Below are 13186 nucleotides of genomic sequence, written 5' to 3' on the forward strand. Positions count from 1 at the left end.
GACATATTCCTCCCCTGGTGATGGCAAGAGTGCCTTCTCCTCACAGTACCACCACATGTGCTATAAAGGGTTACTGGGAATAGGGTCACCAGGGATTGAGAATTAGGTGCCACAAAGAACCCAATCTCATGGACCTTAGGCTGTGCTCTTGCATCTTTCTGGCCTCCCAGAAACCCCACAGCAGCAGTGGGCAAGGGTGATGCAGATGGTCTGGATGGCAGTTAACAACTTTTTTTCTGTGTGTTTGTGTGTGTATTGCAGGTCAGCTTTTGGGTTGTACGAGAAATTCTAACAGCACAGACTTTAAAAATAAGAGCAGAAATCCTGAGCCATTTTGTGAAAATAGCCAAGGTAAGCTGATATAATTTTTTTTTTGTCGTGAGCCATCAGACTTTAACTCTGGGCCAGGGTATTGTCCCTGAGCATTTCAGCTCAAGGCTACTACCCTATCCCTTGTGTCACAGTGCCACTTCTGGTTTTCTGGTGGTTAATCGGAGACAAGAGTCTCAAGGACTTTGTGCCTGGGCTGGCTTTGAACTGCAATCCTCAGATCTCAGCCTCCTGAGTAGCTAGGATTATAGGCGTGAGCCACTGTTGCCCAGCTTTATATGTATATTTTTTTTGTCTCAAAAATTTTCAGTATTTCGGATGGTGCTTTACTCAGACTGCTGGATAAGGTCCAACAGTGGGGAACCTTCCCATGCAGAGTCCACTACAAGACCTGTGGGGCTTCCTGCACCCTGTACTGTGCTGGTGCTTTGGCAGCATCCCCTTCTATCCCATTATTTTATCAGATAACCATTCTCTTTACCTGGGATTTCAGTACTTCCAAGTTGCCCTCAGGACTGAATACATCCTCCTTAGACACTGGCCGGGCTGAGGTTGCAGAGTACTAGTACCTGCGTCTGTGATTTCTTCACATCATGCATAATTGTGTTGTGGGTCACTGGCTTCCACCCACCCTACCCTGAACTAAGGCCAGAGCCAGGTGATCCTGCCGCCCCTACATACACCTACTGTTCACTGGCCTCATAGTCTCTGCCCTGGTGGCTTGTTGGATCCTTTTCTCCTCTTTTCTCTTGTCTGCTAGTTCATGACTTTTCCAGAGTCAGGTAGGTCCTCCCTGTGGCCCTCTCCCAGGCTTGCCAGGCTCCAGAAGCATTGCTATGGCTGGTTGAGTGCTTGCTTTGTGTGTGCAGGTGTTGTCTTCCCACCTGCATCTCCGGAAAGCTGCTCTGAGCTGAACTCTTCTGTCCTAGGCAATATTTCAGCTCCCATGCTAATGGGTCGTACTCAGTGTTCACATGATATTCCATCCACAGTGTGAGAAGTGGACTTAAGAAGAGGAAGTGTCATGTTTGGGCTCCAAACTCGTCAGAGATAGAGCAGCAATCAAAGCCATGTCTCACTGCCTTCAGTGGAGCAGCTCTGCTGCCCCTCCCAGGAAGACTAAGCTTGTCGGACTATAAGATATATGTTAAGGGCAGTGGTCATGATGATGTTCTATGGAATCTCCTCAGGTGCTTGGATGAATACTTCTTGTCCCTGCCCATCAGCTGAGTGAGAATGGGAAGTGGGATGTGACTCTAGCTCTCCTGGGACTGGCAGTTTGGAACTGGGTTATAGCCCTCACTGAAGGATATAAAATCCTTCTTCCTTAATCACTGCCCTTTCCTCTTCTGCAAATTGGCATGCTGCCCCTGAACCCTGGGGGTATCCCTGGGAAATCCTCTTTTCTAGGACTTGTTTTTCTCAGCTGAAAAATGGAAGTGGTGAAAAACTCCCAGAGACTTTTCAGCTTTAGAAAGAAATTTGGTAATAGGCATAGCAATTGAGATGCTAGAATGAAATTAAGTTAACTTAGACGATCTATTATTACACACAGGAAGCAGTTTGAGATTGTAACAAGATGTACTAAGTGAAACATTAACTTGTGTGGTCAAAGGGACATTTTCAGTAAGACAGAGCTATACAGGGTAGGCTTAAGAGCTTTTCATCTATTATTTATTTTACCTGCTGTGACCTAAGCACTGTTTTGGCTACTGACAACATGGTGGTAGATTATACTTGGTCCCTGCTATTAGGGAATACACGGTGGACAGGGAGAGCTAAGCAAGTAAAAATAAGTACAATCCGAGTGCAAAGGGATCCATAGACTGAACCTGCATGAAAGCAGAGAGGTGAATCCCCAGCCTTCTTAGATCTGCAAACGTGGTGAGGAAAGGCATTTTGGAGCAAATGGCATCTGAGCATCCCAAGATAAGACAGGAGACAAGGAGTCTTCCAGGCAGAGGACTGAGCCTCACCTTGTACTGAATGGGTACCTCAGGTCCAGGCACTGCCTTAGCGGGTGACAGGCACCATCTCATGCAGGGTAGGTTCCCTGATTACCTTCCTAGTTTTAACTACAAGGACACTAATTAAGACTGAGAGGATCGGGTAACTTGCTGAAGGAAACGTAAGTTGAGCGAGCTGGGATTGGAACCAGGTCTTCGGGTTTCCATGAAGCCTGCTTACTAAGCCAAGGCACACTGCCTCCAAAGAAGGAGACATAGGACACTGTTCCTGTTAGCAAGTTTCCCCAATATGAAACCAAGAACACAGCATTTGCATTTTTCTGCATTGACTCTTTGCTGTGGCTCGTTCTGTGGCCCTCCATGGTAAGGGACTTGTCTGTGACTGAATTGACTCCAGATTGACTTCAAATGTTCCCACTCACTCTCACACTCTCACTGCTTCAAAGGGGTCGGGAAGTGGGAAGCGGGAGCCTTGCCTTCCCAGCTGAGAGAGATTACGGAAATTGATAACATCTTCCCCTGGCCTCTTTTCTTGTTGGGTGTTAAGGTAATCACAATGGAACTCACTGATGCTTGCCGGCAGGGCCAGAGTCAGCTTACAGAAGCCTGTTGGGACCGGTTCAGATTCATCTACAAAAGGAATATAAAGGGATTATCAGATCTCATCTCAAGCCATGTTTCTGTCCGGCAACCAGACGATCAGCCTAGGAAAATTTCCAAATTTTTTAGATGCAGGCTCACCTTTTGACAATTGAGAGAAATAGAGCATATGGTTCCTATGAACTTCTTAGAACTATATTTTCTACATGAGATATTTTAAGTGTAATTGAATTTCATAAATATGACAACATTTGGTAATACTTGAGCATGTTTTTCTTTTGTTGTTTATAGCAGCAAAATAATGTATTCCATATCTTTTGTTTTTTTCCAGAAACTTCTAGAACTCAACAACCTTCATTCTCTCATGTCTGTGGTATCAGCATTACAAAGTGCTCCCATCTTCAGGCTGACAAAAACCTGGGCCGTAAGTTAATCTGTCTGTAAATTAGTCTGTCCCTTTGATTTCTGAGGTCCTTTCATTGCTGAAGACCCTCATGGCTTATGCCTCAGGCTTTCCCTGGCTGCACTCTTCTAGCACAGTTACTGTGAGTTAATAAAATGTTTTCAGAACATTGTCACAACTTGGTGATGATGTAGCTGCGGTTGAAGCCCCTAGTGGGAATCTTTCTGGACCCCCATGTGCTTGTTATTATCTATAATGGCCAACTCAGTGCAGCATAACTTCTGTCTTCCACTTGGCCACACTTATTTCTGCCAGGCTACAAGCTGCACTCGGAAAGGTCTGTGGGCTGATGTTTTGCAGCTGCCCTGGGTCACCATATTGCTCAGTTTCTCTAGAGAAACCTGTGACCCTAATAGAGGAAAAAGTGATTTTCTCTTCTTTTTTTCTTTTTTTCCTGAGGCCATGGATAATTTCAGCTCAGAGGTGGAGTCTGATAGTTATATAATTGAGTCTGTAGGAAAGTTTTTCTGCTGTAAAAATACTTTAAAAATATCCCAGACCTCTTTATCCTTCTTAGTTGGCTCAGCGCCTGACTTGGGGGAAGTAATTGCTGTTTCCATAGCTCATTAGTAGTCACCTCTTGGCCCGCCTTGCCTGGTCCAGGGTCTCGCTCAGACATATAGCCCAAGCCTTTCAAGATCAGTTTATGTCCCACTGCACTGACAGAAACTGTATGGAATGTCAGATGTACTTCAACAACTCATTTCCGATCTTCTTTCTGCCAGTCTGTAGGGCTGGGCTCTGTTCCTACTTGGCTGGCTTAAGGAACCTTTAAAATACTTAAGGACTATGTTATAGGTGATCAGAAATGGACCTGTTTCTTTAAATTGCAACTTTCCATAGATTTAGCCCTAGCAGAGTAGGGCCAGAGACCTTATCCTGGAGACCGGAACTAGGTTTGTGTTCAGGCACCATACAGAGTGTGGGACTTGTTTTCCATCAGTGCTCAGGATGGCTAATGTAGAATAACAGTTTTCTGTCAGTGCTTTGAGGAACCCTGAGGTCCCTAGGGTTACTTGGAGGTTCCTAGGGCTGAGGGAGAGGAGAAGGGCACCAAGCACATAGCACAGCCCCATTTCCACCAGGAAGTCCTATTTGTACCAGTCTGGGGTATTGGACTTCTGGTGAATTACAACCAAGCAATGGCTTTGGAGGCTGAAAGTAAGTTTGGAAGCTACTAGATTCTTCAGTGGCTGCCAGTCCTGTGATTTCAAGGCCATCTGAGCAGTGAGACTTTTTTTCTAATGTTGCTTGGAAATTCTTTTTCACATGAAGTTTCCGTCAATGGATGTCATTATTGTTTCTTGGGTTGCCAGTAGCTGTGTAGCGCTGTGTTTTGTATCTTCTCATAGACCTTTGTAAGCAATACTGTGACTCCTAGGGACCCGTAGGAGCTATAGAGGCATTGAGGGCAGAGCAAGTGAAGCATCCCAGCCTGAGCTGTCTACGCCTGCCCAGAGGTGTGACAGGCAGGCTTCATCCATAAAGGTCTTGACAGTCCTCTTGAAAGGATGCCCTCTGCTGCCAGGCCCATGAGGACAGTATTAGGACAGAGCAGTACCCAGGGCTGCCCTGGTTGGCTCGGTGAGCACTGCTCATGGGGGCTGAGCCAGAACTGAGGTTGGTGAGTCTGTGCTGCAGAAAGTAGCTACTGAAAAGTAGCTTCCATGGCTCCTCAGGAAGACTAGAGTAGAATACTATGCAGGACCTAACAAAAGTGAGCCCCTTTTCCTAGCTCTACTCCAACCACATAGATTATTTTCTTGTATGAAAACTCTAAATGCTTTACACATAGTAACTCCTTTAATCCTGGCAACAATCCATGGGGGTAGGTTCTGTGGTCATTCTCACTCACAGATGAGGAAACAGACTCAGTAGGGTAGAGTGATTTCCTCAGGGCTAAGGCTAATGGCCTAGTAGTCTGGCTACACAGTCCCCAACTCTAGTCATCAAAACCCACTAAACTGAACAGGAAAGACAATTCCCATCTACTACCTGCCTCTCCAAAATAGTACAAGTAAGCTGGGTGCTGGTGGCCCATGCCTGTAATCCTAACTACTAAAGAGGTTGAGATCTGAAGATCATAGTTCAGAGCCAGCCTAGGCAGAAGAGTCTGTGAGACACTTATCTCCAGTTAACCACCAGAAAACTGGCAGTGGTACTGTGGCTCAAAGTGGTAGTATGCTAACCTTGAGTAAAAGAACTCAGGAATAGCACCAGAGCTCAAGCCCCACAACCAACTGAAAACAAAACAAAACAACAAACAACAGGAAAAACAGAAGTACTGATTAAAATATTGTTCTCTTCTATCAAAAGGGAAGCATTAGAACATAGTTTCAAAACTAGAAAGACAGCAACCACATCAGACAAAGGCCAAATATCCAATATATACAAGGAGCTCAAGAAACTAACCCTTTTCAGAGTTAATACAGTAATTACTAAATGGGCAAGAGAGCTAAGAGGAGACTTCTCAGAAGAAGCAGTAATAATGGCAAAGAAACACATGAGGAAATCCTCATCATCCTTGGCCATAAAGGAAATGAAAATCAAAACAACCAGGAGACACCATCTTACCCAGTTAAATTGGCCAACATTTTGAATTTTGACAACAACAAATGCTACCACGGAAGTAGGGAAAAAGGAACCCTACTGCACTACTGGTAGTAACGTAAACTAGTACATCTACTCTGGAAAGCAATTTGGAGGTTCCTCAAAAAAACTAAACATAGATCTTCCCAGCCATACAACTCCTAGGTGTCTACCCTGAGCATCATGAACCAGGATAAGACAAGGACACCTGCACATCCATGTTCATCGCTACCCTATTCACAGTAGCCAAGATATGGAAACAACCCAAATGCCCTACCATACTGAGTAAATCCAAAAATTGTGGTACAATGGAATTTTACACAGACATTAGAAAGAATAAAATAATGTCATTTGCAGGGAAATGGATGGAACTAGAACAAATCATGCTAAGTGAGGTAAGCCAAGAATCAGAGAGACAAGTGGCACATATTCTCCCTGATATGTGTAAGTTAGATCTAAAATGCAATGGAACAAAACATGACAAAATTTACAAAATTCTAGATACTCACATATAAGGAGTCCAAAGGAGGATAGTCTTAGGAGAAAAACCACAAAGGTGCAATACCCAAGCACCTCTTCATATGTGTATAAAATAAGATACATACGGAAAGTAACTCTAAATACAAAGGTCTTTTTCCTCTTTTTCTGATGACTCTGTGTTCCTTAACTTACATTGGTGTAGTCACATGCACATCTGTGGCAAAATGGGGGGGTGGCACAGAAACAGAAGAAAAAGGGTGGAAAGTACAGCAGTAGAGTTCACTGGAGTTTGATGAAAGTGAACTATGTAATTTGTGGTTGGAGATGGGAGGGAAGGAATGGGAGAGAATGAGGGGACAGATGACACTATATGAAAGGAAACATACTTATTACCTAATGTATGTAAAGGTAACCCTGTTGTATATCACCTCTAAAATAACAATAAAGTAAATTAGAGAAAAAAATTGAAGTGTTAGGAGCTTTTGGAAATGAGCTAGATTACTGTCTGTGCCTCCTTAGGCCTTTAGGGCTTTATCTTTTTTTTCTCTTTTTTTTTTTGCCAGTCCTGGGTTTGGGCTCAGGGCCTGAGCACTGTCCCTGGATTTTCTCAAGGCTAGGGCTCTACCACTTGAGCCACAGCACCACTTCTGGCTTTTTGCTATGTATGTGGTCCCAAGGAATCAAACCCAGGTCTTCGTGCATGCTAGGCAAGCACTCTACCACTAGGCCGAACTCCCGGCCCTAGGCCTTTATCTTAAACATGGCTGTTTCTGGCCAGCACCTGGTTGCCTCAGCACAGGAGAAAGAGAAGTCAGAGACCCTTATGGGGGGCATCAATGGCCAGAAGCCAGAGAGTTGCAACCATGCTCTGTGGGCTGTCCCATACAGTGTGTGACAAACTATCTTTTCTATTAAAGTGAGTTGCCTAAAGTTCTTGTTTTGGCCAAGTGGCTTGACTCTTGTTGATTATTCTGCTAAAATTATATCAGCAAGTAAAGGAAGGAAAAGAGGAATTGCTTTAGGATAAGGAAAGATTTTTGAAATGTAAGGTTTTATCTTAACCAGTTATTCTAAGATGAAATTAAGACACACCTCAGATTGTTCCAGGAGTAGCAGAGAGTGTGGGTCTTATTTCTAAATCTTTTAATGGTCACTTTATGTAAATACATCTTACCTTCTTCAAACTAGCCAGTCTTGAGCAGATTGTGAACCTGACCTCAACCAATTAAGCAGAAGAGCAGGACCTGCTCTGTTAGGGATAAATAAGGAATACCCGGTCTGCTGATGGTGCGCCCTGTTGTACAGAAGAAGATTTTGCTTGGGGTAGCAGTGGGATAGTTGGAGGGCTAGAGACATGCGAGGAAACCTGTTATTTGTCCATGCAATAGATGACCTTTAATGAGGATCAGCCAGTCAGTGATGTGCCCATGGCTGCCTTCTGAGTGATAGGGGTTGAGTGAGTTGAATAGGATAGACTGACTCTGTGCATAGGCCTGTACATAATAGGTTCTTAATAAATACTGACTAGATATGCAGAACCTTAGCTGGCCTGGAAAAACACACACAAGGAATGGTTTACTCTATTACTGGAGTCACTTTGGAATATTTGGCCTCCTCAAAGCTATGAAACCTACATAAGAAGTTGTATCAGCCAATTTCGATTTCCTGAGTACACATCACCTTGCGGCTTGCATTCATTCTGCAGATCAAATATTTATCAAACGCCTCATCTATGCCAGGCCCCAGACTACAGCTAACGCCCTGTCCTCATGGTTTTTACTTTATCCAGGGGAGATAGATGTTATTCAGGAAAGATGAACACATACCTGGTCTGGCTGCCTCAAGAAAAGATCCATAGATGTGGTTGCATACATTAAGTGATGAGCAAGGAATGATGGGATAAAAGTAAAAGTAATGTCAACTGTGGAGGGTGGAGAACAACTGGTTGTTGGTTTACATGGGTGTTCATGGGACACCCCTCTTAGATGAAGCTGAATGATGCGAAGAAAGCAGCCAGCCATGCCATGATGTGAAGACAGACACTCCAGGCAAAGTGGACAGCCAGTGCCATGGTCTATGGTGGGGTGGGGGGAGAGTGGGGAGTGAAGAGTAAGCTTGGGGCAGTTGAGGAACTCACAGTGCAGTGTGGCTGAGGCTCATAGACTAAAAGTAAAGTCAGTTCTATTCTAAATGCACAGGCTTTGAACAGCAGATGACATGAACTAGTTTACAGTGGTTCTTTGTGTTTTTAATTACTGCTGTTACTGTGTAGAAAACAAATTGGGAGAGGTGGAGACCTTAATTAGGAGGTGAGGCAGAGTCCAAGAGCGAGGTGACATTGGCTAGGGCAGGAATGTTAGTGGAGACAGACAGAAATAGACCACCATGGGATGGGTTCTGAAGAGAGGATTCCAGGAGGGGTCCTTGGGGGGATGACATTGAGGCAGGGAAGGACTGGCAACTGGGAAGCTGCTGAAGTCTTTTCTCTGACCAGAGTGATCCTGAGAAGAGGCTCATTTCTGGTCAGGTGACCTTGGGACAGAGGATTCCTGAAGTGTGAGTGAATCATACATTATAGCAGTCACACATAACATGTGCTACATACATACAGCGTGCTTTCAGGCACAGGGCATATACACAGATGTGTGCACATTCTCACACAGGCAGTATGTCCTGTGCCCAGAATGATTCTCTCTTTTCCTTCTGAATTGGTGCAGAATTTGACTCATTTGCAACAGCAAAGTAGAAACTGAAATTCTTGACGTAGAAGAGATCTTGGTCAATAGCTAAAAGGTCTGGTCTTCAGGGTTTGGCCTGTGAAGAGAGGGTCTGGGAGCAAGAGTATTCCTCCCAGGTATCCAGGGCACAAGCTCATTGAATGCTACAGCTCAGAGACTGTCTCCTTTCACCAAGATGTAAAGCCCTTGGCTGATACTTGAGGGGAGCAGATGTGTGGCGTTGGATCTCAGAGGCATTCATCCCAAAGTGCTTCTGTTTCCCTGCGTCTGCTGGCATCCTGCAGCATCTCCCTTCAGACATGGATAAGGAGATGATACAAGACCTGGGATGCTGGCTTCTGGCTTCTGTGAACCATATGTAAGCCAGGTGTGGAGGTTAAGGGGACAAGAGGCTGAGGAAACCGACACTAGCAGCCTCCAGTTGATCTTTTCTGTTTCTCAGATGCTGAACATCATCTTTGGGGTTTCTACAGGCAGATTTTAGAGTTCTCCTTGCCCCCTGTATCTACCCTTCCCTACCTTTCTGGATCAGAGCCCCCAGTTGTTCCTCCAAAATAGGATCTCTACTACCACCATTGTGATGCCATGCTGCTGGGAGCCGAGTAACGCCATGTCTAACTTTGAGCTATATCATTGGTATTGTGAATTACTTTCTGCTGAGAAGCAAGGCAACAGGCAAGTGTTATTGCTTTGAGGCAAGGGGCAATAAGGCAAGGCGCAAGAAACAAGTGGACCTCCCTGTCCTGCCCATGTTTGTGCTGATAGGCTCCGGCACTCGATATTAGCTGGAGGGACTTCCTCAAGAGGGGGTTGGGGTTAGATTCCTGCCTTGACAAACCTCCCTGACATGTCTGGTTGTCCTCCAGCGAGGGAGGGCTGGGTGCAGGCGGTCAATGGGCCCTCTTCTCTCTCGGCTTGTCCTGGGCGGGAAATGTTCTCCCTGTCCCTCCTGCTGATCAAGAGGGACCAGGGACGAAAAACCCTGACACTATGCTTTGTTGTTGTTGTTATTATTATTAGTCAAGGGGCTTGAATTCCAGGCTTGGGTGCTAGTCCTGTACTTTTTTGCTCAAGACTAATGCTTTACTACTTTGAGTCACAACTCTGCTTCCCAATTTTAGATGGTTAATGAGAAATAACAGTTTTAAGGTATTTCCTGCCCTGGCTGGCTTTAAACTGCAGTCCTCAGATTCTAGCCTCCTGAGTAGCGAAGATTACAGGTGTAAGCCACCAGTGTCCAGCACCACACTTTTTTTTTTGGCCAGTCCTGGGCTTGATCTCAGGGCCTGAGCACTGTCCTTGGCCTTTCCTCAAGGCTAGCACTGTACCACTTGAGCCACAGCACTGCTTCTGGCTTTTCTATGTGTGTGGTATCCAGGAATCAAATCTGGGTCTTTGTGCATGCTAGGCAAGCACTCTACCTCTAGGCCAAACTCCCAGCCCCAGCACCACACTTTTTTAATTTGCCATTTGAGACTCATACATCAACTCCCCTGTGATGATTATTGTATAAGCCTGTTTTAATCATTGTAATATACCTGTAATTCTGGCTACTCCAGAGGCAGTAGTCAGAAGAATCACTGTTTGAGGCCAGCCTGTGTGAAAAGTTAGCCACATTGTCAAATGAGCTATGTGTGGTGGCATGCTTCTGTAATCCTATCTGTGTGGGAAACATAGGTAGAAGATCATGGTTCAAGGCTAGCCCTGGGAAAATGTGAGACCTTCTTTGAAAAATAACTGAAGCAGAGTGGGAGCCAGTGGCTCATACCTACAGTCCTAGCTACTCAGGAGGCTGAGATCTGAGGATCATGGTTCCAAGCCAGCCCAGGCAGAAAATTCCATGAGACTCTTATCTCCAATAAACTACTCAAAAAAGCCAAAAGTGGCACTGTGACACAAATGGTAGAGGGCTTTCCTTGAGCAAAAGAAGCTCAGGGATAGCACCCAGGCCAAGAGTTCAAGCCCTAGGCAAACAAGCAAACTGAAGCAAAAAAAGAGCTAGGGCATAGCTCAAATAGTTACCTGTTTATATGTCCTAAGTTCAAGCCTAGTACTGCCAAAGAGGGGGAAGCAGAGAAGATGCTGAACCTGAATGAAAGAGAGGGTTATATCCTAATGGACATCTGGGATGCACTTGATCTTTGATGAAAGAACAGAGAATATAACAGAGGCATTTTTGACAATGGCAGCAAAACTGGTTTTGTTGTTGTTGTTGTTTCCTGTCCTCTGCTGATACTGAGGATTGAACTTGAGACCTTGTACTTGCTAAGTAGGTACTCTACTACTTGAGCCACTCCACCAACTCATACCTACTTTATAACCCTAAAAGCAAACCAAAAAACCTTTTGGCCATGACCAGCAGTGCATCAACTACCACCAGCAACAAAGCAATCCTGAGCCCCCAAGTCATGTAGACAAGAGATGCAAGAATTGGCCAAAGGAATCAGCTCATTCTTTCCCTGTTGATTAGTATTCATGGTTTGTACTTTCCAACTTGTGATTGGCACACTGTTTTCAAGTTGAGTTGAAGCAGCTGAAAAGTGGAATAAGCAGTGGAAATGGTAGGCAGTTGATGTCACCGGTCCCAGTCAATACCAAACTGCCAGAGGCAAGTTCTCATTCTTCCCCTACATTTATTCAAAGCAAAGCAACATTCGCTACAAACGGTTGTTTTCTAGAGCATCCTTAGTGCTCCATGCCATTTCTCATGCCTTCTGTGGCCTCTGGGACCTTTCCAGCCCCATCTGGGCTCACTGAAATCTTTTCCAGGGCTCCCTCCCTTTTTAGTTGCTCTTTCTCTTAATGGACTCTGTAGAGCACTGATGAAGTTCTCTGACCCTTCTTTACCTTTGATAGACCAGCCGTTTACATTGTTAAGTCAGTTTGAACAAATGGTATCTATGCTCTGTGCTGGCCATTCATCCATCTCCAGACCAGCTCTGTCCTCAAGTGGACCCATGGTAAATGCATATTAGAAAATCAATCTTAAACTCCCAACTCCACTCTGATTTTTTTGTATGAATATCTCCTAGGATTGCTATGGATACCAAAAAAAAATGATCACATACAAAGATAGCATAGTGAAATTCACAAGACACTTTGGAAAGGGAGAGGAGGAAGATGGGCTAATGGAGTGAAACTATTCCAAGTATACCATGGGATCATTACAATGAAACCTTCTTGTACTATTTATTTAAAATATGCTAATAGAGAATTTAAAGAAAAGGAGAATTGGAGAGAAAGTATTATTGAAAATACATGGTGAAAAGTGTGTCATGATAGGGAGTGAGAGGAGGGAAATGGGGACAAAAACATGAGAAGTGCTATGTATGAGAAGTAATGTACCTACTACCTGAAGAACGTAACTGTAATCCCTCTATACATTACCCCAACAATAAAATAAAGTGTGCCATGAGAGTATGTGTTACGTGCACATATGTGTGATTGGGTACATGTATTTGTGTGTGTGACTGTTAGATACTTTTTAAAAATTTTTTATTGTCTGAATAATGTATAGAGGGGTTTACAGTTACATTCATCAGGTTAGATACTTTTTAAAAGGTAAACTCATCCATAGCAAAGATATGGAACCAACCCAGATGCCCCTCAGTAGATGATTAGATGAAGAAGATGTGACATTTATACACAATGGAATTATATGCTGTTATAAGAAAGAAATGAAATCACCCCATTTGTAAAGAAATGGAAAGACTTGGAAAAAATCATATTAAGTGAAGTAAGCCAGACCCAAAGGAACACAGGCTCATTGGTTTCCCTCATTTGTAATAATTAGTACAAAACGTGGACTCTCCTAGCAGAGGATTATAATAGCTCAAAACTTAGATACATAAGGCCATAGAGGATGAGACTAAATGAAAGGACCTCCATAATATGGAAACAAGAGCTATATAATGAGTAAATGTTGTTCTTAATGTCCTATGTTATTTCTCATTTCTTTTGTTATCCCTTAGTTATTCTCATATTGTTACAATATCTTACCTTGTAATCTGGTATATTAT

At 44.0% G+C, this 13186-nt stretch overlaps 1 protein-coding gene across 4 annotated transcripts in view; it reads left to right on the forward strand.

Annotated features, from left to right (window-relative positions):
* Positions 1 to 13186, forward strand: part of Ralgps1 (Ral GEF with PH domain and SH3 binding motif 1) — a 232512-nt gene that overhangs the window by 85995 nt on the left and 133331 nt on the right. For all 4 annotated transcript variants that reach the window (XM_090330657.1, XM_090330658.1, XM_090330659.1 and 1 more), the window contains exons 6-7: positions 262 to 351; positions 3229 to 3321. In XM_090330657.1, coding sequence (XP_090186783.1) covers positions 262 to 351; positions 3229 to 3321 — 183 coding nt within the window. The remainder of the gene's footprint in view (positions 1 to 261; positions 352 to 3228; positions 3322 to 13186) is intronic.

Source organism: Megascapheus bottae, chromosome 3 (assembly GCF_031878675.1).
Source record: "Megascapheus bottae isolate mThoBot1 chromosome 3, mThoBot2.hap1, whole genome shotgun sequence".
NCBI lineage: Eukaryota > Metazoa > Chordata > Mammalia > Rodentia > Geomyidae > Megascapheus > Megascapheus bottae.